Here is a 24,440-nt window from a genome sequence, read left to right as displayed (position 1 = left end):
TTTGCAATAAAAGTATTCAATTACAAATGATATATTAAGCATGTACGAAGATTATAACTGTATTTGTTTTCTATTATCAGAGTGAATAGTTTTGATAACAAATAAACTTGACAAATTACGCATCATACCTATACAACAAATCTTTCCAGTCTGATCAGTAACTGTAAATTTTATCTGGATTTTATTTAAAAAATATATATTATTAATATTAAAAAAATGATATGTATGCAAATAGTACGAAATTAATATTACAAATATGTTTTTGTATAAATTATTTTACAAACAATTATATTTTGATATCCTATAAAAAATCAAAAAGAAACAAAATTACACCAATAAAATAATTTCAAATAATCGGCAATATCATTCTTAAACGTGTTGAACAGTTTATATTACATCATTGAATGATCAAACTGGATCTTTCATATTTGAAACTGTATTTTTCTTATAAATATATAACAATCAAAATTATACATCAAATAGTTTTCATACTTAGATTACAGAACATTGATTTTATGGGAAAAATGCATTGGATAAATAATTCCTAGCATGATGATAAGTATGTGTCAGACATTAAAAAATAATTTCTTTTTAATAATATTATAAAACATAATATGCAAATTATCTGATTGTAACAAATTTTCCTATTTTCTATTGGGACATGAAATAGATGCAATCGTATCGACATGTAATTTAGTTTATGGCTTATACTAGCGATTTAAAGGTTTTATTTAATTTTAAAAAATATGAAAATGTATCGGAATAGAAATTTCAATTTTAAAGCAACTGTACGATTTTTACGCAGGGCGTAAAGCTATAACATAATATATAATTCAAAAATATTGTTATGTACCCACATTTACCTAAAACATAATTTTATACATACGTATGTATGTATATATGTGAGCGCACTTGCGCGTATTTATTTGTATACTATATATATATACAGGGTGATTCATAAATGCATGTCAATACTTCAGAAAGTGAATCTATACATTAAAATAGATTAGCATAGATTCATCACCTGAAGTATTGACATGCATTTATAAATCACCCTGTACAGAAATCTTCAAGGCACTCCAGATATATATTACATTTATATTTATATTTTACAAATTTATATTCTTAACCTTCTTGCACTTGAGGCATCTTAAAATAGAAAGTAAAATAAGACGAGAGCATTTCACCTAATGCTTTTTTATAGCACATTTCTCTACATTGTATAAATTATATTTTTCTTCATAATACATTTCTGAAGTTTGTATTTAAAGTAAAAAATTATATTGAGACGACACTTTATACACGTACATATTGCAGTAGCAATGATCAAAGTAGTAGAATTTCGGTCTATTTATCTATTTACAACCATCCCATTATTTTTTCATTCAAACACCTCTAATTGATGCACTTTTTTAATGGACCTGTCTCTTTCAAGTATAAAAGAATAGAGAAATTGAAAAAAAATTATACAGAAACTATTGTCTAACAACTATGCTCTTTTTTTTAATGCAGAAACTATGTGATTTTAATTCGTAGCTGTATCTAATTTCTAAGTTACACTAGCAAATATTGTGTATAAGGCGTTTTCCTCAAGTATGTGTATTTTTAGCGACCAATTATTTATTATAAATTGACTACTAAATATACTCTCGTGTTCTTGTTTTTTATAATTCTTTTCACTTTTTTACTAATGTAAATTTTTTTTCGGATAGAATGAAACTACATGGATACAATATTTATGTGTAAGTAAAACAGTTCCGTTCAACATCACATAGTTACTGTAATCTAAATGAATATATTCCAAACGTTAATATTATCGTCTGGTTATCAACAAATTTTTTGAATATGTAAACGTTAATAACCTAAATTTATATGATTGTTAAGTTTATCCAAAATATAGATTGACTTCCAGAATATTGCCTATAAGTTTACTGTCTCTGCATCTCATATACCTTTGGCTTCTCGCTTTAGTAACAGCAAGTTTCACAAGCCTTCATATTCGCATTTTAAATACAGTATGTTACAGAAACACTTATTTATAAGAATGCATGTACATCACCATCGCTTACCTAACAACGTTTAGGATAATGTACATAAAGAAGACATGTACAAATTTTTTAGCAGGTTAATAGTTTTCATACAATGTTTCAACATTAAACACCAACCTCAGTCAGTTTTCGGTTCGCATAGCTGTTTTAACGATTTGAGTTCTTCTATTAACGTCTGATTTCTATTTTCCAATATCGCGACACGGTTTTCTAAACACTTTATATATTCTTTCTTTTTCCTTCTACACTCGCGGGCTGCTTGTCTATAAAAAAAAAGTATTTTTATATTTTTAAATATTTGTATAAACAAGAACAGTTACGAAAATTATAATTAAAAGTATTTCCAGTTCCTTCAAATCTTACCTATTTTTAAGCAACCTTAATTCTCTTTTTCTAGCTGCATCTTCTACTACAACACCATGTCCTGTGTAAGCTGGAACATTGTCAGAGACTGTATTCCCCAAATTTTTAATTTTGTTATTCACAATCAGTCAATGAAAATTTATGTATATTATTAATATTATTATTAAATACTAAAAGTAAGCGAGTACCAGAATTTCTTTAACAATTGAGTTTACCTGAAAGTTTTTAATTAAAATCTGAGGTTCGTGAATATCCATAATTCCGGATACTCGCACACTTCTATTGAATACAAAAATTATTTATATTAAAAAAAAAAAATTAAAAGAAAATGTCAGAGATATATCAGTTATCAAAAAATTCAATGTTAAAAAACTATGAAAAAACGCGCACCTGGGACAAAAAATTGTGTATCTTGGCCTTGTGCATACTGTACTATAGCTCCACCTGCAGTTGCTGCATTACTCATAGTTAATGTATGAAGACCAGGCACACCTTCCCCTTGAGTTGCAATTTGTATGGTTCCAGCAGGAATTACTGTAAATTGCATTAATCTCAATTACTGACACAGTATTAATAAAGACAATACACATCTAGCTAAGCATATTTCATATAAAACAATTCTTTACTAAATAAAGGTATTAAAAGTCATTTATTTTAAATGATGGCACATAGAAAAGGTAAACATAAATCTGAATGGCTTTTTAACAATTATAATGATTATTTATATTATTGGGTATATATAGATAAACCTATATATATTTATGAACAGAACTGAAAATCCCATAAGCAAGGATGCCACACCAAGCAATCATACAAAATATTAAATCATATATAGTATTACATCAGGTAATATGTATAAGGACGAAAGGAATAAAATTTTAAGTTCTTCAGACTAATAGTTCTAATTTACTCTCCTAACATTATCTTCATTAAAATGAAAGGACAATGGCTAGGATTGCGCACAGAATTAAATAAAGGACAGCCAGGAAAGATATGTAGAAGAAAAAATAACCAACCTGTCTGATAATGAAGCGAATGGGACGACACTTCACTGTCCACGTTAGAATCACACTCAGAAGATGATTCTAGAGGGGGCAATCGACCGTCTGTAACACCGAATTAATACAACCCCCAATTATAATAGAGTTGTTATCGGTGTTAATTTATTTAATCTAAATCAATTTGAAAAATTTCCAGAATGTGACATATATTTCATGAGAAAATAATATAATGAATATCTTATGGCATTCATTTCTAGAAACAATGATACCAAAACAATTTGGTTAATATTTGGTACATTTCTTCTTAAATAACTTTCCTGATTGCATAAAGGCATGTAATTGTACATATGTGTATGTTTAAAAAGATGTACATCCAGAAAGATGATTTTGTATAAATAGAAAGTATAATAAAAATAAAATATCATTGTATGCTATTTCCTTTCTGGCTGCTGTTTTCATATTTTTATATAATGCTGTGCAGTCAGCTCATACAAAAAGGAAATAGATTAAAATAAAAATAAAAGCTAAGCAATAAAAACATGCAGTCTTGCAAAGTATAAATAGAACAAATAATTTTTTAATATTCGATTTTTTGTACAAAATGAAACTTTATTAAAAATAACAAATGTGTCTTGTCGGTTTTAATAATTTTTTAAATTTTAGTTATAAATATCTTTAACTTTGATTATAAAATTTATAATTGACCAATTATCTACAAATAGATATATTGAGAATACTAGATATTTTTAATCAAATTAATTGTGTATTTACTTTAAATTATAAAAAAGTTACTTTTTAGTTCATTTTATTGGTACTAAATAAATAAACATAAGCGGGATTTTATTTAAATAAAAATAAATAATTTTCCTTCATGTCATGTATCTATAAATAATAGAGGAGAATTCAATGCATTGTTTTTGATTTAATATTATTAACTTAAATTTTAACTTACATTCTAAGCTTGGTATGGCATTCCCTTTCTTAGATGTATAAAATAAAATATTAAGAAGCATAAAGTATCACATTTTTATTCCTTATTATTATCCTAATACAGTTATATAAATATACTTAAATATTTGTTTGATAAAGAATGACTTATAAGACAGATTGATTATACATATATTTATTCAGATTTAAAGTAAATCAATAAGATAATAACTAATTGGAATAATTATTTAAGAAATACGTAGACAGTACATAACAATAGTTGTATGAACTGACATGCACTTTATCATTTTGTAAGAATCAATGTATTTTTGAAGACATAGAATAAAAAGGTGAATATAATAATATTACACATATACATATATACATCAGTTCAAATAATATGTAAAAGTAAGCACAATGTCATTCCTTACGGAAAAATAAGAAAAAGATATAGAATAAAATTTGTTCACTCTCTGTTTAGTTTTCGAGAAAATTGAATTTGAAAATTTATCAAATATACCTGAACACGAGTATTTCCAAACTGGACAAAAACAAAATAATTGACTCAAGAAGTAAAGTTTTTTAGCAAAACGCTGTTTCTAAGAAAAATTATGAATAATTTGAAAATTTATCATACATATGTACTAGGTCGATTCTTAAATAAATATGTTCAAACTCTATTTTCTTAATTCTACATTTTCGACTTATTCTTACACATAAAATGACCTCCTGTCAATGATTTAGTCTTGTTCAGTCCGAAATTAGCCAAGTTCAAGTATACTTCATAAATTTTCAAACTCAATTTTCTCGAAAATTAAGCCATGAATGGAAAAATTTTATCTAATGTCCTTTTTTTATTTTTCAACAAGGAATCGCGTTATACCCGCTTTTACATGTTATTTGGTCATCCTGTATAAATGAACTAATAAATTTATATGCAAGTTTAATTAAGGTAATAAAATATCTAGATGATAATTTGTTACTTCTTGTAAATATTCTATTAAAAATTGATATGTTTGTTCTGATTTTAATTTTATTCCTGATATTTGATAAAAATAAATTTATCATACCTGTAATTTCACCACCACCTAAGTCATTGAGAATTTTCTTGTAAGACGGTCGTCTGGTAAGAATTCCTCCCCTTTGTTCTGGAGATTCTTCTGAATCTGAGAAACTATCATCACTACCAGTTTCAACCACCTATACATTAATGTACAATATAATATTTAATTATATTTATTGAATATTATTTATTTTTATTTATATTATTTATTTTTATTTATATTATTTATTTATTATTTATTTTTAATATTTAATATATATAAAATGCTATCATGTATATTCAAATTTTATATCTACTTATAAATGGTTTATTTAAAGGAAGATGAGAAGAGATCAACAGTATAACTTGGTCTCGAGATATTTACCTGAAGTGTTTGCAAACTTGCTTGGGCTGTTTGTATGACAGAATTGGGTTTGCTGACAAGTATGACATTTCCTTTTGAAATAGCAACAGGTTGAATGTTCGTTGCAGTTTGAATTACTGATTGTTGATTAGGTTGTATAACAGACTGTACCTAAACAAATAAATAAACATTATATATAAATGTATAAAATGTTATGCATGTTAAAGAATAGATATTACTGAATAAATGAACATGAATATTTATAAAATGTTTTAATATGAATCAAATATAATAAATTTTATAATTGATTGATATCATCATGCATATGCAAGTCATCATAAAGTGGGTATGGAATAACTATTTCATAAAAATATTTATCATAAAAATTGAAACACCAAATTCAGTGTATCAAGAAATAAAGAAGTAATTAATTAAGAAAACTAAATTTGAATTTTAGTTTCTTAATTTGAACCAGCATTATGCAAGAGTGAATATACACACAGTGCTTATTTAATTAATTGATAATTATGATTAAAAACATAAATAAATTATATCTGCATGCTTTGAATTAAAATAAAGAAATAAATGATCAGACATAGATACACAGGAGATTCTCCTGTATACCTGTGTTGCCCCTGACGTAGGTAGTGTCAGTTGCACAATGCTGGTAGAAGCTACCAGATGATGAGTTTGCTGCTGTGTTCTATTGAGAGATTGTACCGATGTAGCTATTGCTGGTGCTGCGTCACCGCTTTGAGAACCCGTAGACAATGGGTCAACAGCTGATCCATTTTCCTCAACCATACTTTCCATAGCCTGGGGACCTCAAACCCTACAAAAGATGAAAAATAATTTCATAATTACGTATATTTTTATAATTGTATTTATATATACTGTATAATCAAACCTTTCAATTTGTATCACTGATAATTAAATCTATTTTTTGATACACTAAATGATAAAATTGTTGCACAACAAAAAATTTCACATTTAATCGAATCGTCCTATTAAGAATAAACATTGTATACATCTCATTAAGATTACATTTAACCTCCTCAGTGATCTTTTAAGCATTTTAATGAAAACAAAACTACACAAAAACCGTAGACAATATTTTATTGAAAAAAGTCAAATATATATGCATAGTTGAAGTATTACGAAACGAATTCCAGATTAAATATAAACATCGTCGGAACAAATAGGATTTCGAAAACCTGTGTGTATTCAAGTCAAAATCAGGATCTATCCATTAAAGTGCAAAAGTTTTAAATTTCCCGCCAGTCAGCGATCGGCGGTGTTACTGCGTCATTTACATAAGCAGATCTAAAAATAATACGAGAACAATAAACACTTAAAAGAGATGTTCTTGTGGATGATCGAAGGGTCAGAAAATTAATGAAAAAAACACGATGAAACATGGCTAAGATTGTACCGATTGGCATCACGATGTGTCGGTTATTGGTGAAAAGAGATGTCAGAATTGTCACGTAACCCCCATTGCCCTTTTCAAGAAATTCATACATCTTCCTTAAGGCGCCATATTTTACGGCATATTCCACAGCAGACGTAAAACTGATTGTACTAGGATCATGAAAAGTCAAATGCTAGTAGTTTCGGCAACAATTTTCGGTGCACCGTTAGCGCAGTGGTCCATGCCCGGTTGTTATTATTCTCCAGCTGGGTACTTACCAGTTACGTATTTCTCGTCACCAACTTTGCTGCAATCGGAGTGGGCAAACGGGCAGGTACGTAGCAGCCACGTCAAAACTCCAGTGGCTTCGTCACTGGTGGAGCCCACGATCTCCGCGCTGCGCGTCACCATCAAAATGGCCGACGTGCTTTCCCTCCACCCCCTCAAAAAACTGATCGTGCATCGGATAGTGATGGGTGATGGACGATGCTCTCCTACATATGTGCTTCACATCAAATACTAGCGACGTTTTCTTAAATATTACCTTCGACTTACCAGTCATCAAACTCCGATTCATATACAGTGGTATATTTATTAATCGAATTTATTAATCCAACGAAAGAATGTTGAAATTACTCAGGCGTCGTAAAAAATGATATCGCATTCCAAGTATACTAATCGAGCAAAAAGGTGTTTCAGAAATATATATTTGTTTATAATAGTGTTGGTTTTTGATATTATTGAAACATTTATTATAGTTAATAAAAGTATTAATTTATTAAATGCACAAATTTTTTTATATAAAAAGCGTTACATCAAATTTATATTAATGTTATATAATTTAGATATATATATTATATGTGTGTATATTTTATATTTTATAAACTGTATCTTGCTTAGTATTCAATACTAACTTCGTTTTCTTAAACATTCTCTTTTATTGCAACTACGATTCGTATATGAAGACTACAGAGAAAAAATATGACACGTTAATTTTCTAATCTTTATGTTACTTGTTTATTTTTAATTAAAAAATAGTATTTTAATGTAAAATGATTAGAAAAAGGAATAATTTGATAGGTTCAAAGATGCAAGCCTTTTAAAAATTAGTGATAAAACTACGATGTTAGTTTAACTTAATTAATATTAATCTGCATATTGTTATTCATATTTTTGGAATCTTTAAGAATAGTTTTAAAGAAAATTTTAGTGTGTAATTGATTGACAACACATCGAATTTTAAAACTGCTCTTTTATAAAAGGTAGGAAATGTGACTTACCATGTTTTTCACTTATAATTTTCATATGTATATCTAAATGGGCATAGTAATTTCACAGTTAGCCTTACCGCAATAATGTTGAAACATTATTATTAACTGTAATAATAATGAAACATGTTGTTAAATGTTTGGTGAAAATTTAGTTAGTTATCTTTATTCTATATGTAACATAAAGCAATGTGGTATGTATGTATTATTATTATTATTTATATAATAATTATATACATACATATAAATTTCATATATTATTACGCATTTATTATCTATGCATTTAGTCATAAAAATAATCTTTTAATCAGTATTCCAACGAAAGAATGTTGAAATTACTCAGGCGTCGTAAAAAATGATATCGCATTTCAAGTATACAGTATAGTATAGTATAGATTTCACAAATCAGCTACATTTATTTGTTTAAGATGTGGATATTGAAATAATGAAATCCTTTAAGATTAATTACAGCTTTTATGTATGTTTCAGTTATGTCCTTTCCTGCAATTTTAGTTGAATAATTTCTTTAACTGATATTGATATATGTATAAACATTTGAAACATCAAATGACATAAAATCTAGATTTGATATATAACGATATTCACATGTATAATGTAGATAGGTTTATGTGTTAGTTTAAAGAAACGTGTCATGGTGCTGACGTCATTCACTGACGTCATCGTCATATTTAGAAAGATGCACATGTTTCACATGCTCAACCAGATTTGTACTATCAACCTTTTCCAAAATTTTGTCTTGTATTAAATCGTCAAGAAACTATATCAATTTTTTTACTTAGAACACAACAAGTATTGAAAATTTCAAGTAAACATTATAATGTAATATAATAATGTTATATCATATGATTGCTATAATTTACTATTTTTAATTACTAAATTGCATGTAGCATATTTTTTATATACATACATTAATTTGTTACATACAAATTGAGATATATGTCATTAAATGCAATTGTCATATTAGATTGCGCATGATATCTTTAATTTCATAAATTTCATTGTATTTAATGCAACATACATTATAATTCAAAAATTCTGCATAAATATACATGAGTTTTAAAAAACTTGTCGATTCACAACATATTCATACATATAATTAATGTTTATATTATTGTTAAATATAAAATTATTGTAAATATAAAATATTTAAAATAAATATAAATATACAATATTATTTTAAATATTTTCATTCGTGTTATGTATACAAACAACAATTACGAAAGAATTCATTGCATTATCTTTATTAATTAATATTATTTTTATATTATATTATATTATTACCTTACATTACTGTTATTTTTATTGTTTAATTTTTATTTAACATTATTGACAACAATAACTTATGAAACAGATTGGATCTATTATATATATATGTTTAGACATAATAAGATGCTAAGAGACATTTTTAGAAATATATAAAGTTTAGAGCATTGAAAATTAATATAGCAATTTAATTATATCAATTTTTAATGCTAATTTTTAATATAGCTACTTTGATAACATAACCTAAGAAAATGGATGGAAATGCCAATCAGTGTCGAGGTTACAAATCACAACAGAAGGATGGCCAATAAGAGTGTTCGTCCCTTACAAGCTCTCCAAGCGATTATTCATTGTGTCTATCTGTGTTCCTTTATTGTATATGTATCAGTAATACCAGAATATACTTTAGTATACATATAGTAAATGTATTGTTGAAACTTGTGTTGACATTTCTAGTGACATAACCCTTAAGATTGAATCGCATTATTGTTTTTATCGTTGAATCGGATTTTATATTTATACACAACTTTTTCTTGAGCTAGCACTAAACTTCTCTAAACTCACATCTATTTATTAAATATTCGATGTGTGCGCAGTGACTGATAAGGTTATAGAGTGAATATATCAATCATTTGTAAGTGTCTTATTTTGTTAAGATGAAAAACTATTTTTCACCGGATAAGTAGTGCACTACTGATGATATGTGCATTGTGCGGGACGTCAGTGATATAGGATGTTGCAAATCTTTATTACCCTATTTGTTTCCTAGAAGAGTGACTCAACTAAGAAAAATACATTTTGTCAGAAAATTACTTTAAAATGGAAAGTTTGAAGTGTTGGAAAGCTATTAGTTATCCATCTATTTAAGAAAAAGATTTATTTAAAATATTTGTAATAGTCTAAATTTTTTAGGGTTTCTAATAAAATATAATTTAATATGTATATTATTTAAAAAATAGTTGAAACTTCTATTTTTTCTTGTGACACATTGGACTCAGTAAATAATATAATTTTGTTAAGGAATCATGCCACTCCCATAATAACAAGTGATTTGCTTTTAGAACAGAATTGATGATTGTTAAGATGTGTTAATCTTTTAGAAAACCAACAATTTATGATTGATATATATGAACAGGTTGACTCAGTGTATAATATTTTTCTACTTCTGGAATTTGTAACAAGTATCGTTTACTATGTTAGTTAACTCAAGTTATATTATTAGATAAAAGATTCTACTGCAATGTGTTAAGAAGTTTGTACTGATTAAAATATAAAATTTTTTAAAAGTTGTACACATATTGAATAACGTTATAAAAGGTGATTTTAGAAAGTAAACTCTCCATTTTTGTAAAATACATTATGTACAAAAAATAAATATAAAATAGATGAAAAAAATTTACCACAATGATCTTTACTTAGTTTATCTGATTTAACATATCATTATCAATGATTATTCATTTCTCCTATTATTTATGTTTTTTACAAAATGATTATTTTGATTCTATTACATTATTTACAATTTTATTCTATTCGTACTATTGTTTTCATTTTTTTTTATTATTATGAATCAATTTTATTTTCAGATACACTTATAGACACAAACAATGCCACAAGCAACCACTATTGAAACAATCACTATTACTAGACCTTTCAAGGTAAGTTTTAAATGTTTTAATTTATTTTTAACTTCAATATGTTGTATGAATCTTATCTTATATTCTGAAAATATTTATAATTACAGTTATATTATTATAAAACAATAAAAATTATTCTAAATCATGAAGTGATCAAAATATCATAAATGGAATTTGATTTAAAAATATCAATCAATATGACTAAATTTCGAATTCCAATGTTATATGATTACTATTATTAATAATCAAACTAGGGATGTTCATGCATTTTGAGAAATTTAAGGGTGTAAAAATCCACATAATATTTAAAGTACAGTATTTTATAATATTTAGTGGATGAAAGGAATTTCTGTTTGCCTCCAAATTTTTTAATTATGTTCATAAAAATATAAAAATGTATAATATTTTATTAATAACATACATTATATCAATAAAGATAGAATATATATATCAATATCTACTTAAGAAAGCTGAATTATTTGTACAGTCACGTGATTAGGAAAATTTCTATAAATGGAAGCGTTCTTCTCAATTTTCGTCTATCCTAAAAAGCACCCTCTATCACGTACGCGCACTGCGCCACGACCTTTAATGGGCGCAGCTTCCCTGGAACCCAATTACTCCCCCAACTTTGGATGGAGATTGTCTCTGTTCGATCTTGCTAGCCAAACGATATTTTTCCATTTTTTTTTTAGTGAATAAACCAATATAGAAACAAAGGAGATAGCTCTACCAACAAAATGTACTTCGCGTGGCGTTCGAAGCGGGAACTTGATTAGAAAAATTATTGTTTTATTCGTATCGAACAAAGGTATATATACGGGAAACGCGAGCTGTGTTTACCCTGGAAGTGTTTGTCATTTTGGGAGAGTTTCATGTCTCTGAATCGTTTCTAAATGCTTTCTCGACGTTTGTTGAGAGTGATGTGCGGAGGAGTGTACGATGTCCCGTAAATGGTATTCGTTGAAGAGACCAAAGAAAGTGTGAAGAGTTTGAGACCCTCTTAATTAGATAGGTGCATTTTGGTTTTGTCCGTTGGGACTAATCTTAACAGTGTACGCTGGATTTACGATGATCATGTATACAGTCGCGGAAGATCACATGGGCGATACTGAGATCGCACAGGTATATTCGGGATGTCTTTTTTATAAGTTCGTAGAGGTGATAATGAGTACTTTTTGTAATGATTGACTGTTCATGTACAGTAGTTTATGAAAGTATTTGAACACTTGTAGAAACTTTTTATAAATATATTATGTATTATACAAAGTATAACTGAAAATTGAAATTTGATCAACTTTGTAAAGACACTTTAGTATCATAATTATGTTGTTCAAGTTTGAAATAAATCTGAAAATGTATATATAGAAGTTGTATTTGTACTTTGAGAAGTTCAACTTACATAGTTCAGAAAGTGCAGTTGATCAGTTTGCCTTCTAATAGGCTTAAATAATATTGGAGCTAAAATTCTATAGTATTGTGTAGTACAGAATTAGTGATGAAAATATACTTTTCTGAATTAAATGATAAAGATGCAATTTTGTTTTTATGTTACAGGTGATAGCATTCATATGTGGAATAATAGTAATATTATTAATGATAATGGGCTTAGCCTCTACCGACTGGTTAATGGCATTGGGATGGAGACAAGGTCTATTTGCACATTGCATTGAAGAAGCAGCACCTACTCCTCTCCCATTTAATGTGCCAGATTCGGCAGGATGTTTCCAAGCTAGAGATGTTGGTATGTTCAAACAAAATAATTACATTTGGTAGAATTCTTTAAGGAATTAATTTAGTTTTTCTTTCTTTACAGCTTATATAAAAGCAGCTGCTGCCTTATGTGTTGTATGTCTAATAACAGATATTGCAGCAACGATCCTCACTGGTCTTGGTTTAAGGTCACAAGATAATCGTGACAAACATAAATATTATAGATTTGCAGTCTTCTGCATGGGATTTGCATGTAAGATTCATTACTTAAAACAGTAAATATATGTATAGTATTTTTGTAATATAAATATATGTATATATAGTGTATGTATTTTTGTAAAGTACATCTATATTTTTCTTATATTTTAGTGGTATCACTCTTAATAGCTTTAGTAATATACCCAGTGTGTTTTGCTGCAGAACTTAACTTTGGTAAGTTTGGACATCTCTAAAATATATATTTTAAAATTCCTACCAAACGATCAATTCTACCTTTTTAAATATTTTATATGATAAGAATTATATTATACAGGAAACCGACCAATGTGGGAATTTGGTTGGGCATACGGAGTTGGTTGGGGTGCGGCTATATTTTTATTTGGTGGAGCAGTGTTGTTATTATGCGATAAGGAAAGCGAAGAAATTTATTACAAAGAAAGAAAAATCGTTCGCGATGATGTCGGCGGCGGCGGATCTATGATTGGTATGGGACATCATGGTGGACGAAGTGGGACGCAATTAGCCTAGTGGCATTGCTCCCTGCCCGACGTTGTTCTCTAGGTGATTAATTTCTTCTTTTTCTGTCCTCACCATTTGATACATTTATGGAGAAAAACGTACACATGTATAAGAGTGAATGGTTTTTATATATAGTCTACTTGTTACACCAGCATATATTGGACATAATTATCACTTTGATATAGGATGTACCAAACATCTTATCGACGAAAACAAGGTTCGTAAATTGACTGAAACTTGATTAATTCGTTCGTGGGTTACCAATTTCCAATTTCTCATAGTAACAATTTTGGGACCATTGCTCCATTCAGTTTATTATAAAATTATGTGTTATGTATATTATATAACTACACATATTTTTTTGTGTAGTATGTTTACATCATTCCTTTTAAATTTGTTAAATAACTTTTCATACCATTATTACAATGGTAGCATTGATGTTGCGTTTCTTACCTGTGAAACATTACAACAAAGCCACAATTATTATTGCTTCTTTTAAAGTAAAGTGACAAAAGCCACAATTATTATTGCTTACTTTTAAAGTAAAGTGACAAGCAATATTTTTAATATGAATTACTCAATCTGCTAGCATTTATAACTTTTTGTTAGAGTTTATTATTGTGCCTGAATCAACAATGTATTATCGTATTTGGCCGACGTTAAAAATGAGATTTGCCGTTCGAAAATAGCAAACAATACCGGAGTACTTAAATAAAGTTTGATACTTCTTCATTTATGAAGATTTAGACAAAGATTTCAGTAACAAAAAGTTAAAAAACTTACGAGTAACTAATACGATCATAGGATCAGACACTGCCTGACTTTTAGTCAAATACCGAGTATCATTAATTATTTCTATATATAAAATTGCAGCTTTGATTAGTTACTATTTATTACGTTTATTTCTTATATATTGTATGTACATATACATTTATATGTATATATATCAGATACTAGTAATTTATTACTTGCTTGCATTTATTTTTCCTACTATTATTGAAAGTGATATTTGCTTTAATCAAATGATTTATGTCATCAAGGTGTTCACTAATATTTTTGGTATATTATTATTATTTATATCTTCATACATTTTGCAATAAAACTTGGCCAATAATTGTTTTAAGCGATATATTGTGATTACATACACGCACAAAAACTATATAAATGAAATAACAAAAATTTCAAGTGGTCTTCTGTGCTGGAGGAAAGTAGCACCTATGAAGAAAATAATTGCATGCTTGGGCACATTATTGATTAGTATAAATTTTGATTAATTATTGATTTTAAGGTATTTTGAGATGAATGATGTATAATGATCAAATTTTCCATCGCATAACTATAATTTTACGGATAAATTATCATTAATACCTATATATTATTTCCAAGATTTTTATACAGATTATTCTAAAGTCTTTTTTTGTTAATAAAAGTGCAAATGTGCAAATCTTTTTCTATTGTACTCTAGAACATGTAAATGCATGTAATTTTTATTTTTCAAGTACAGTTATTTAAATTATAAACATTTTTTATTGCAAAAAGTGCATGAAAAAAGACAGAACAATATAATTCTGAAGCTGATATGATATTTGATTTAATTATAAAGAATATCTTTAGTTGTTTATCTTATATATCTCTAATTGAGACAAAGATGTTTAATTGTAAATTTTTATTCGTGTAGATGGTTTAGTTTCATATTAATAACAATAATAATAAGAATGACTATTTTGTTCTGCCTTAATTTAAACAAGTAAAATCATTAAACTTAAATAAATAAAATCATGTATATCTATCCTTTGTCAATATGTTAATATAATTAAATGTTCGAGGCGATATGTATAAACTGAACAAATTATAAGGCTGGTATGAATTTTTATAATAATTTATATATCTCAATATTTTCATTATGTTTTATTTTTATTTAATAAAAGGGAAGATTAGTATGTGTCATCGTATTAAGAGTAATCATATTAAATTATCACACCATTTACCAAGCATGTATGCAATGTGAGAGCTGACATATGTATGCATTATAAGTTTCTAATGATATTTTCAATATTACAGAAATGAAAAACAAAAAACAGTAATATTGAAAATTCATTAAATTGGATAAAAATAAATTTCTAGCAGTATTATGTATTTCATAGTAACTCTTAATTGGTAACCATATCTTTTTTCCATTTGATTTTTATGGAATGAACATTTCATAATTTTCATCTACCGTCTGTAAGGAGAAGTTTCAACTTCCCCGTGAATTAAATATATTTTAAGTTAAAAACAGCACCAAATATTTAAGTGTGCGACAGAATAGAGGCAGCTCGGGCAGGTATTATCTATTATGTTATCTGCATTACATACGTGTACGTATATGTATATATAGGTATTTTATAAATACATGTAATAGAATGATACAGTTGCAGTTATGGCGACACTCTAATAAGAAAAAAGTTTGAAACAGGAAACCCGTACATGCACTTCGTATGACGCGGCAAATCAACCATGCTTTTTACAATGAAAGACAAATTCGTATTTTAATGTTAAGAAGTTACAGTGCGTTTGATTCTTTAACAAACACTGTCGATTTGCGCCTTTCGATTTTGATATACTTTTAAACGAAGTACCGTGTAAGATTTAAGCATATAATTAGATATCGAAATATGTTTGAAGATGGAGAAAAATGAACAAATTACGATATGTTAATTAAGAGGTTTATAAGTAACAACAAACAACTTATATGCATAAAAAAGGGGGATATTTCATGTTATCACAAACTGAATATATAATGTGAGTATTCTGTTTGTATGTGCATCTTTCCTGCTGTACTTTATACTTTAGTACCTTAAAATAAAAAAAACAGGGAATAGAAAGTAAAGTTTCAAGAAACTAATGTTCTAAGATGTTGCAAATTGTAATTTCCGAGAATTTCTGTAATCGAATCCACGTTTCGAAGTTGCAATCAAGAGAAATCACCATTTTTAACTTAAAAGAGAATACCGTTATATATAGCGATTTGTTAAAGAACTGTCAACAAAGCTTGTATTTCTGTATTAGAAGTGCAATGTAGATAAATTAATTTTCCGCTCTACTATCACGATATATGTATATGTAAGCAAACAGACGAAGATGATTGTAATTAAATAACTATAGATATAATGTAGAGTTAATAGAGCACCATACCAGAGTAAAAAGACCTTAGTAGTTTGTTACATACATGCATACATACAGTCTTGAAACAAAAATGAATTCTCTGTCATGTATAATAAATATATACATATATTGAAATTAAGTAGTGAGATGAAAATAATTAAATGAATGCTGCTGTAAATGTGTAATTTCTGTAATGTCTTTATTATGTATTTTTTTTTTTTCGAGATATTACACTTATGTTAACAAAACATAACGAGAAGTTTTTATTATCAGAGAATTGTTTCAATGATGATTACTTTCTAATTTGTACATTGTAATAAATATACATCATATTCTAATACGTGAGAAGGAAACTTTCAAAGAATTATTTACAAGAACAAAACTATGTTGTAGAGGATTTATTGTACGTAAAAAAGTTCATGAAAAAAAGTAACTGACAAAAGTAGTGAAACGTAAAATACTTAACATTTCATATTGTATAGTACACATATCGTACTTATTCATGCATATCGTAGTAAGTTTCATGAAAGTTATTAACGTAGAAATAAAAAAACGTGTAAATTCGTTTTCTGCGTTAAGAAATATTCGAAGCGATACGAGTAGAATTATATGTAGGAATAACAAATTATTTATGCGCCATATTATAATGTAAACATATCGTAATATTGTACAAAGAATAAACCGTATACCTGAAAACCAATGTTATTCAGAATTTTATTTTACTACCTGAACCTTACATACTCATATGGTAACATAAATCTATTGATCTTCAAATTGTTGTTAATCATGAAATTGCAAATATTTCATAATAATCGAGATAGTGGAAGGTAGAAGGAATAAAGAATTTTGTACATTCGTTTTTTAAATAATTATAATATCCAGCAATATAGCAATACAAAGTGAAAATCATTGAATCGAATAGCTTTTTCGAACGCTAACGTAACAAAATTTTCGAGTTTCGTACATAACAATAATACAACGTTACGACTTTTTTTAAGTAATAAATATATGCGCGCGCAATGTATGTGTGTATAACGTGTGCGTGTACCGTGTGTGTAAAATAAAGTATTGCTGAATAAATTCCACGTGTATGTATCATTCGTATAAATACAAAATAAGATTACATTTATGTATATATTTATATAAACCTAAACAGAAAAAAATGTAGTGTACAAAATATAAATCTATCCAGGATTCATTTGCGATATAAAAATTAATTTCCTCGGAAAATATGATATGTACACGCAGACTCGTTCGTCCATGCCGGTAGCGAAAAACTTAACAGCACATTTGCGACAAAACTACGATATACTTCTCTCACTGGGTAACTGATATAAACATTTTTCCATCTTCCAAACCTCTTTTTTTTTTTGCCTGGTCGATCGTATCACAAGTAAAGAACGGACAACATGCAATGTCATCGATCTTCAGAGATCTTTTTGTTTTGCGCATCCTTTCTCTCAACCACCATTTTTCTTCCTTCTTTTGAGAAATCTTTATCGCGTTTGGCAGTAAAATATATATCAAAAATGTTCAACGTACTAACGTTTATAAAAGATATAAAATATATCTTACGTACCTTCAAAAAATGCTATTAAATATTACCGAATGATCTATAACATCATTTAGTAAAGAACAATAGCAACATGAGATTCATTTTTTTTTTTTTTTAAAGCATTAGAAAAACCAAACTTCAAAATTTTTCACTTTTATTCTACCAATAAAAAAACTAAATGTGTCCAATAAATTTGGTTGTATATTTTGAATTTTCTTTTTTTTTTTCTTTATTTTATCGATGCAAGAAAAAACTTAAAGAAAATGTTTAATATTGTCAAAGATTTAGCGTATGCTAGGCGCAGTTAATGCATCAAAAAGATTAAATCACAGGCGCTGCTCTGTGCACTTTATTTTGTCCCCAGCTTACAAAGATTGGGGTTTTCTTTTAAACTTTCATTTACAAGTTTTGAAATGAAAACACGAGAAACACTTAAAAATTCTATCGTCTTTCCCTCACGACGCGAAACGTCCTGCGTATAAAGCGTAAGATAACGTTTTATATTCATATATCTTACAAATTCATGTGCACATCACATGATTCCCATCGAATAACAAAAGTTTGAAATATGGAATTTCAAATCAATGGTATTCAAATCATGTCCATTTTCATTCGCCATATTAAATTTCAAATTAATCCATTAGTAATTTTCGATTTTTTGTTAAATTATCTATAAGAATACCACTGCTTTAAATTGTTTTTATACGTAACTACAGAAATAACAATGTTTATTAAAATACACGTTGAAAGATTAATTCTTTCTTCCAATAACGCGCACACTCGTATATCAGTACATATTTTCAAAACCCAATATTTAATTACGTTTATATAGTTATACACATATACTCAACGCCTTTTGTTCCGTTAAATGTGCTTCCTTTCTTTACTCTTTTAAATAAAAGAAAAATATAAATAAACATATACGAGTGTACACGAAAGAAACACAACAGCCTAAGAGAAAGGAATATAAGATTTTGACCGTATTGAAGGACTAAAGAGTGTATAATAAAATACGAGATTTCTGCTTCCTCTTTCTGTGTTTAGAGAGCTACACGAAAAAACTAGATCTTTGCACTGCAAACGATAAGAACGTTCGAGAAATGTTGAACATCATTTTCAAACATAGTTCCAAGAGATATTCATATCGAACACTCGTTGCGACTAAACTTAAAAACTACGCTAATTAACGAATCCTTACCGAGTATCCTTATTAATTAAGTGGATATCAGTTTGACAATAGTTTCTTATTTTTTTTTTCCTTTTTTGGTCCTATACGCCGATACTACAGAGCTTGCCATCGGCTATTGAAAGCATTTTTTAAACAATTCTATCCATACTGGCGTAATGATAGGCCTAGCGTAACTGAGTATCATAATTTCATTTCCCACAATACGATATGGGCATCGTTGCTGTTAGGATCTTTGAAAGTGTAACCCGATTTAGAGCCTTTGTCGGTGACCGATTGCGCGTTTAACTGTCTCCAATTGATGTAACCTCGACCACCCATTAATGTTAGAACGGTTTTTTTAGGCTGTTCAATTTGTTGCAACGTTTTATTGATCTTTTTACCGTTCGTTTTCAAATTATTGGGCGGTGATATCGTTTCCGGTACAGACTGTGCTATACTACTGTTGGGAGTAGTCGTTTCATAAGGACCATTTCGACTAGCTGTACTACTATTTCGAGATAATTTGCCAGTTTTCAATGAAAGATTCTCTTCAGAGCCAGAAGACGTATAGAGAGAACTTGCATGAGAATCGACTGACCAATTCGACAAGTCGAGCGATCTAGGTCTGGTGATTTTCATCTTCAGTCTACGATCTAAGGTACTAACTTTATTTGGTATGGCTGCCAGTTCTGGATCGCTTCTTCTTAGTGGCTCGTAAATTAAATCAATACCAGAGCTATTCTCGTTTTCATAATCTTTCACATACATTAATTCTCCGTATAGGCCGTAGACGTCGCAATTCTCTCCAGAACTCTGCGATCCGGACATCGAGCTTGACAGAAAGCCTCCACCAGATCCGAGCCCTCTGGGAAGTGTCTTCGAACCTCTGTACTCGTATTCTTTGCTACGTTTTCGTCTTAACATTACTGGACTGCTCGCCAATTGTTGTTTCAATTTCAATATACTGTTTGACATAGATGAATCCAAACTTGCTCGATCTCTATTCCTACTACTATCAGATTCCTTTGACCGTAACTGTACAGTTTCCTCGTCGGCGATTTCATCGGTTGTACAGCTTATCGTGTTCTTTGGATTCTGAATGGCAAGTAAGAAGGTGATAGGACCGAAGTGCGCGTGATATGAAATATTTACACGGCCACTAATGATAGGTACTCCTTCCAATCGTGGCAGGGGAATCGTCAGACTGATGCCTACGTTTGTACCGACCCAGAGTAAGCCCTTGCACGCTAGAAGTGCTGTCACAGTGACTGCAGTTTGATTGTTGTTTAAGTTATCGCCACAAGAATTTGAGGCATTGTTCGACCTCGTTACTCTCAACACGTTGGATGCTATATTGATGTCTTGCAGGTGTTTGAAAGTTTCTGTATGATACAGGCAAACGGTGCTGGAATTCTTAAGAGCAACCCAGAGACCTACTCCGGAATGAGCCATCAGTTTCACGCTGCCAACGTGTTCGTGTTGCGCGCTGAAACTTTTCGTAATGTCACCACTGACTGCGTTAAGTACCCAAACTTTTTTGCCGCAAGCAGCATAGACAGACGCGTTAATTGGCATTAAGCAAGAGACCGGTTCGCTGCCTAGCGATATTACAAACGGATCTCTCAGATTCCAAGTGCCGTCCACTTGCCTTTTGAACAGGAGAAGTAAACCAATTCCTAGGGCGACGAAAACGTTGTCACAATGATACTTGATTTGTATCACTGGACCTGAGACGGAATAGTTTCCAAGTTCTTCTTGCTTCTCAGGTTCCGAGGCGATGTAGATTAAAATTTTCCGAGAGTCTGTACCCATCCACACAAGATCGCTCGCTAATGAGAGTGGATCGGAAGAAACACCCTTTACAAATTCTATGGCGGCCACTCTAGTCTCTACCAAATCAAATGCTGTAATTTGCTTCAAGGAAGTTGCCGAGGCTGTTGTGGATTGACCAAATACTGTTACATGACTGGATATACCGTCGCCTGTACATATCCACAAGTAACTTTGACTTCTTCCACGACGCCTCGTGGGACGTGGATTCTGCGTGGTATAATAGCAGCCGCAACGTACCTGAAAAACATCGTTTTATTATGTATAAACATTGCTGATAAAATTTAAAAAAGATAATTGAAAAGATAATTAGAAATATAATCATTATTATGTTTGCAAATAATTGAAAAAAAATATTTTATGGTAGCAAAAATCTTACCTCTGTCTGATGTTGCGAATGATATACTTGTTGGGAACTAACGAAAAGTGGCATTTTTGTAGATGGTCGCTGTTCTTGCTCAGGTACTTCCCAAGATGGCGAATTATTTGGATCCAAGGCTAGCTGTGCTAGTCTAAGCTCCGTTATCCAGTCTTTCTTTACCAAAGGATTTTCGGTTTGAAACGTGTACATCTGTCCTTGCTTCGTTACTAATTGCAGGCAACAACTATCTGCCCAAACCATGTCTTCATCCTTTTGTTGTATTGAAAGTTGTATGGATTGCAGAATTTGTTTAGTTTTCTCAAGCGTCATACCCTTTGAATTCAAAATGTTTTTATTTGTATACGTATAAAATCAAAGTAAACATAGTTTGTTTCATGTAATTTGGCTTACCTCGTATTTACCCTTTAGTTGTGCGACTAAATCGCTTATCCTAGACATGACTTCATAGTCATGCATTAGATCGTTCATCTCTACGCAGAGACTATCTGCACCCACTTGTCCGCAATCGCCGCTCTTGTCAGATTTTAGGCTTCCGCATTTATTTAGACCAGCAGTCAGTAAACGACTTAACGTTGGTGAAGTGCTTGTATCCTGAATCTGTAGTATAGCATAATATTGTTAACATTACTATTATTGACGATATTAATTTTCGTCATTAAAAATATACTTCAAATCGTTAGTAATCGTTATTAATTGTATACCGTTCTTATACCTCAATATCCGATACAGGATATGTCCATTTCAAAGTTAGTCTTTCACTCCCGCTAAAATCCTCTGCCGATCTTGGAGTTACCGAAACGCACACTACAAGATCATTCAATAATAATAACCTTCTTCTTTTAGACTTCGTTATCATGCCGTTTTGATTAAATTCCTAAAACAATTTACCATGATATAAATGATACGAATTATATTAGAATATCTGAAATGGTGTTAAGGATATACTACACTTACCAATTGCGTAACATTATCTTCTCTTATAAGATACCTAGATGACGACGAAAGAGGTCGATGGGACAATTTCCCAGATACATGTCGAAGCATTTCTTTAAACGCTTGGAACTGTTCCGCTTCACGTTTCCTTTCATTCAACATTTCCGCCAAACTCTCTAATTGGGTCAACGCCAATTGCAACGACATTCTATCGTGATGACCTTGTGGCGTGTGTTTCAGTAAATCCTAACAAAACGTTTGCATTATTTCAATGTAGCCGTTAAAAACAAAAATAAAAGATACTTACTTGTAAGAATAGTATAAACTGTGGAAACCTCTGCACAGGTTTTACCATTAATCCAAAGAAGGACAATCTATCGTGTGCACTTATTTGTTTCACCTAAAATACAATCATAACCATTATATAAAAATTCAATTACTATAGAATATAATCATTAGCAAACATTGTTATGGATTTATACCTTGAAAAAATCGGCTAGCGCAGTCTTTCTTTTTGATTCTTGCTTAGCCAAATCCATAGCTACTGAAAAATTATTTATAAACCCACTATAAATGTCAAGAACGATAGCTTTGCTGAAACTTGCTACAAACACGTCTCCTAACTTTTCGTCCTTGTCCCACGAACGTACGCATTCAGCTAATGCAATTCTAAATAATGTATGGCATTGCAGAATTTCAGGCAATCTGTGGAACAATGTTACTATTTTTGCCTGGCTCAATATAGGCGGCGAGGATTCTTCTAATGGTTTCTTGTAATCCTGAAGAGGAAAATATATTTTTACATAAAGTTCTTTGAAGGAGTCATATGTACATAGAATGGTTCGAACTAATATGTACGTACGTTCACTAGCCTCTGTAACGTGGACACATAACTGTTTTCAGAGTGTACTATAGCTGCTACTATATGTCGACGTTTTAGCTGTTGAGGAGTTAAATTCGGAGGTGTCGGAGGAAGGGCGGGTGGAGTTTGCCTACGTTGCTGCATGCACTGAAATTGTACCATTGCACTGTTTTCCTCTTCAACCTGAAACATGTATATTTCAGTAAATCTGTGTAAACCTGTACTATCGGTGTTTAGGAGAAATTCTAACTTTTTTTTAAAAGTTTTATTTTATATTGTTTGCAATAATTTTTATAATAAATTTGTTAATAGACTTTTGTAATAGAAAATACTAATTATTTCTTTTATCAAAGTATAAAACAATTCTTTATAGAGAAAGATGAATCAAAATTATAAAAATAAAAGATACCATTCGTTTTCATTATTAAGGTACAAAATAATTCCTTATTTAAAAAAATTAATCTTCTAGATAATTACTTCACAAAGTTGCGGCATTTGAGGTGTTTTGATGGGACTGGTGAGGGATACCGTGTCGGAGGAATCCACATCATATTGTTGTGTCGATCCTCTCCGGATACTGAACCATCTAGATAGTCTTCCATGGTTTCCGGGCGAATCCAATGGATCAGCATTGTTCACTCGCATATTTTGTGGCCTCCACTTGTCACACAGCGTCCTTGCCTTGTGCAACGTATTCCTCAATTGGCAATTGCTTCTATGGAGAATTAACAATTGTTCCGATTAATTATATACGCCCTCAGGAGGATGCCAGT

At 29.7% G+C, this 24,440-nt stretch overlaps 3 protein-coding genes across 31 annotated transcripts in view; 1 reads left to right on the top strand and 2 right to left on the bottom strand.

The window, feature by feature from the left end:
* Nucleotides 1-43: 43 nt before the first annotated feature.
* LOC100651248 (cyclic AMP-responsive element-binding protein 1) lies at nt 44-7,579 on the bottom strand. Of its 19 annotated transcripts, XM_012310001.3 has the most exons (10): nt 7,435-7,539; nt 7,178-7,326; nt 6,960-7,068; nt 6,370-6,577; nt 5,767-5,916; nt 5,410-5,539; nt 3,428-3,517; nt 2,802-2,945; nt 2,412-2,499; nt 44-2,311 (listed from the first exon to the last, which is right to left on the bottom strand). In XM_012310001.3, exons 4-10 carry the CDS (start codon nt 6,556-6,558, stop codon nt 2,167-2,169), a joined length of 936 nt encoding a protein of 311 aa, XP_012165391.1. In that variant the 5' UTR covers nt 6,559-6,577; nt 6,960-7,068; nt 7,178-7,326; nt 7,435-7,539; the 3' UTR covers nt 44-2,166. The 19 variants fall into 19 exon arrangements, with proteins under 19 accessions (XP_012165391.1, XP_020719290.1, XP_012165389.1 ...); XM_020863631.2 differs by lacking the exon at nt 7,435-7,539 and having other exon boundaries at nt 2,412-2,481; nt 7,178-7,418; XM_012309999.3 differs by lacking the exon at nt 7,435-7,539 and having other exon boundaries at nt 7,178-7,417.
* A 34-nt stretch (nt 7,580-7,613) lies between these two features.
* Nucleotides 7,614-17,637, top strand: LOC100650926 (transmembrane protein 47). 4 transcript variants are annotated; one of them, XM_012310015.3, is made up of 6 exons: nt 7,614-7,741; nt 11,292-11,363; nt 12,900-13,086; nt 13,159-13,308; nt 13,425-13,487; nt 13,588-17,637. In XM_012310015.3, exons 2-6 carry the CDS (start codon nt 11,313-11,315, stop codon nt 13,800-13,802), a joined length of 666 nt encoding a protein of 221 aa, XP_012165405.1. In that variant the 5' UTR covers nt 7,614-7,741; nt 11,292-11,312; the 3' UTR covers nt 13,803-17,637. The 4 variants fall into 4 exon arrangements, with proteins under 4 accessions (XP_012165405.1, XP_003396378.1, XP_003396377.1 ...); XM_003396330.4 differs by lacking the exon at nt 7,614-7,741 and adding an exon at nt 9,795-10,342; XM_003396329.4 differs by lacking the exon at nt 7,614-7,741 and adding an exon at nt 9,795-11,025.
* Nucleotides 17,638-17,790: 153 nt separating this feature from the next.
* Nucleotides 17,791-24,440, bottom strand: part of LOC100650685 (rho guanine nucleotide exchange factor 10) — a 47,465-nt gene continuing 40,815 nt past the window's right edge. For all 8 annotated transcript variants that reach the window (XM_012309990.3, XM_003396327.4, XM_012309993.3 and 5 more), the window contains 9 exons: nt 24,145-24,382; nt 23,668-23,850; nt 23,288-23,584; nt 23,113-23,205; nt 22,827-23,051; nt 22,585-22,746; nt 22,263-22,469; nt 21,870-22,184; nt 17,791-21,730 (listed from right to left, as the gene is read on the bottom strand). In XM_012309990.3, coding sequence (XP_012165380.1) covers nt 19,862-21,730; nt 21,870-22,184; nt 22,263-22,469; nt 22,585-22,746; nt 22,827-23,051; nt 23,113-23,205; nt 23,288-23,584; nt 23,668-23,850; nt 24,145-24,382 — 3,589 coding nt within the window. In that variant the 3' untranslated portion in view covers nt 17,791-19,861. The remainder of the gene's footprint in view (nt 21,731-21,869; nt 22,185-22,262; nt 22,470-22,584; nt 22,747-22,826; nt 23,052-23,112; nt 23,206-23,287; nt 23,585-23,667; nt 23,851-24,144; nt 24,383-24,440) is intronic.

This window comes from Bombus terrestris, chromosome 7, assembly GCF_910591885.1.
Source record: "Bombus terrestris chromosome 7, iyBomTerr1.2, whole genome shotgun sequence".
In the NCBI taxonomy this organism is placed as follows: Eukaryota; Metazoa; Arthropoda; class Insecta; order Hymenoptera; family Apidae; genus Bombus; species Bombus terrestris.
This window is presented reverse-complemented; position numbering and strand designations above follow the sequence as displayed.

What these genes read in the sequence shown, in the direction of transcription:
- LOC100651248 (XM_012309998.3), bottom strand. Translation starts at nt 6,558, where the DNA reads ATGGAAAGTATGGTTGAGGAAAATGGATCAGCTGTTGACCCATTGTCT. An exon ending in TTCGCTTCATTATCAGACAG is followed by an intron (nt 2,946 to 3,427) that starts GTTGGTTATTTT and finishes TGCAATTTACAG; the next exon opens with TAATTCCTGCTGGAACCATA. An exon ending in TACACAATTTTTTGTCCCAG is followed by an intron (nt 2,500 to 2,801) that starts GTGCGCGTTTTT and finishes TGGGGAATACAG; the next exon opens with TCTCTGACAATGTTCCAGCT.
- LOC100650926 (XM_012310013.3), top strand. Translation starts at nt 12,414, where the DNA reads ATGATCATGTATACAGTCGCGGAAGATCACATGGGCGATACTGAGATC. An exon ending in CTTCTGCATGGGATTTGCAT is followed by an intron (nt 13,309 to 13,424) that starts GTAAGATTCATT and finishes CTTATATTTTAG; the next exon opens with TGGTATCACTCTTAATAGCT. An exon ending in TGCTGCAGAACTTAACTTTG is followed by an intron (nt 13,488 to 13,587) that starts GTAAGTTTGGAC and finishes TATATTATACAG; the next exon opens with GAAACCGACCAATGTGGGAA.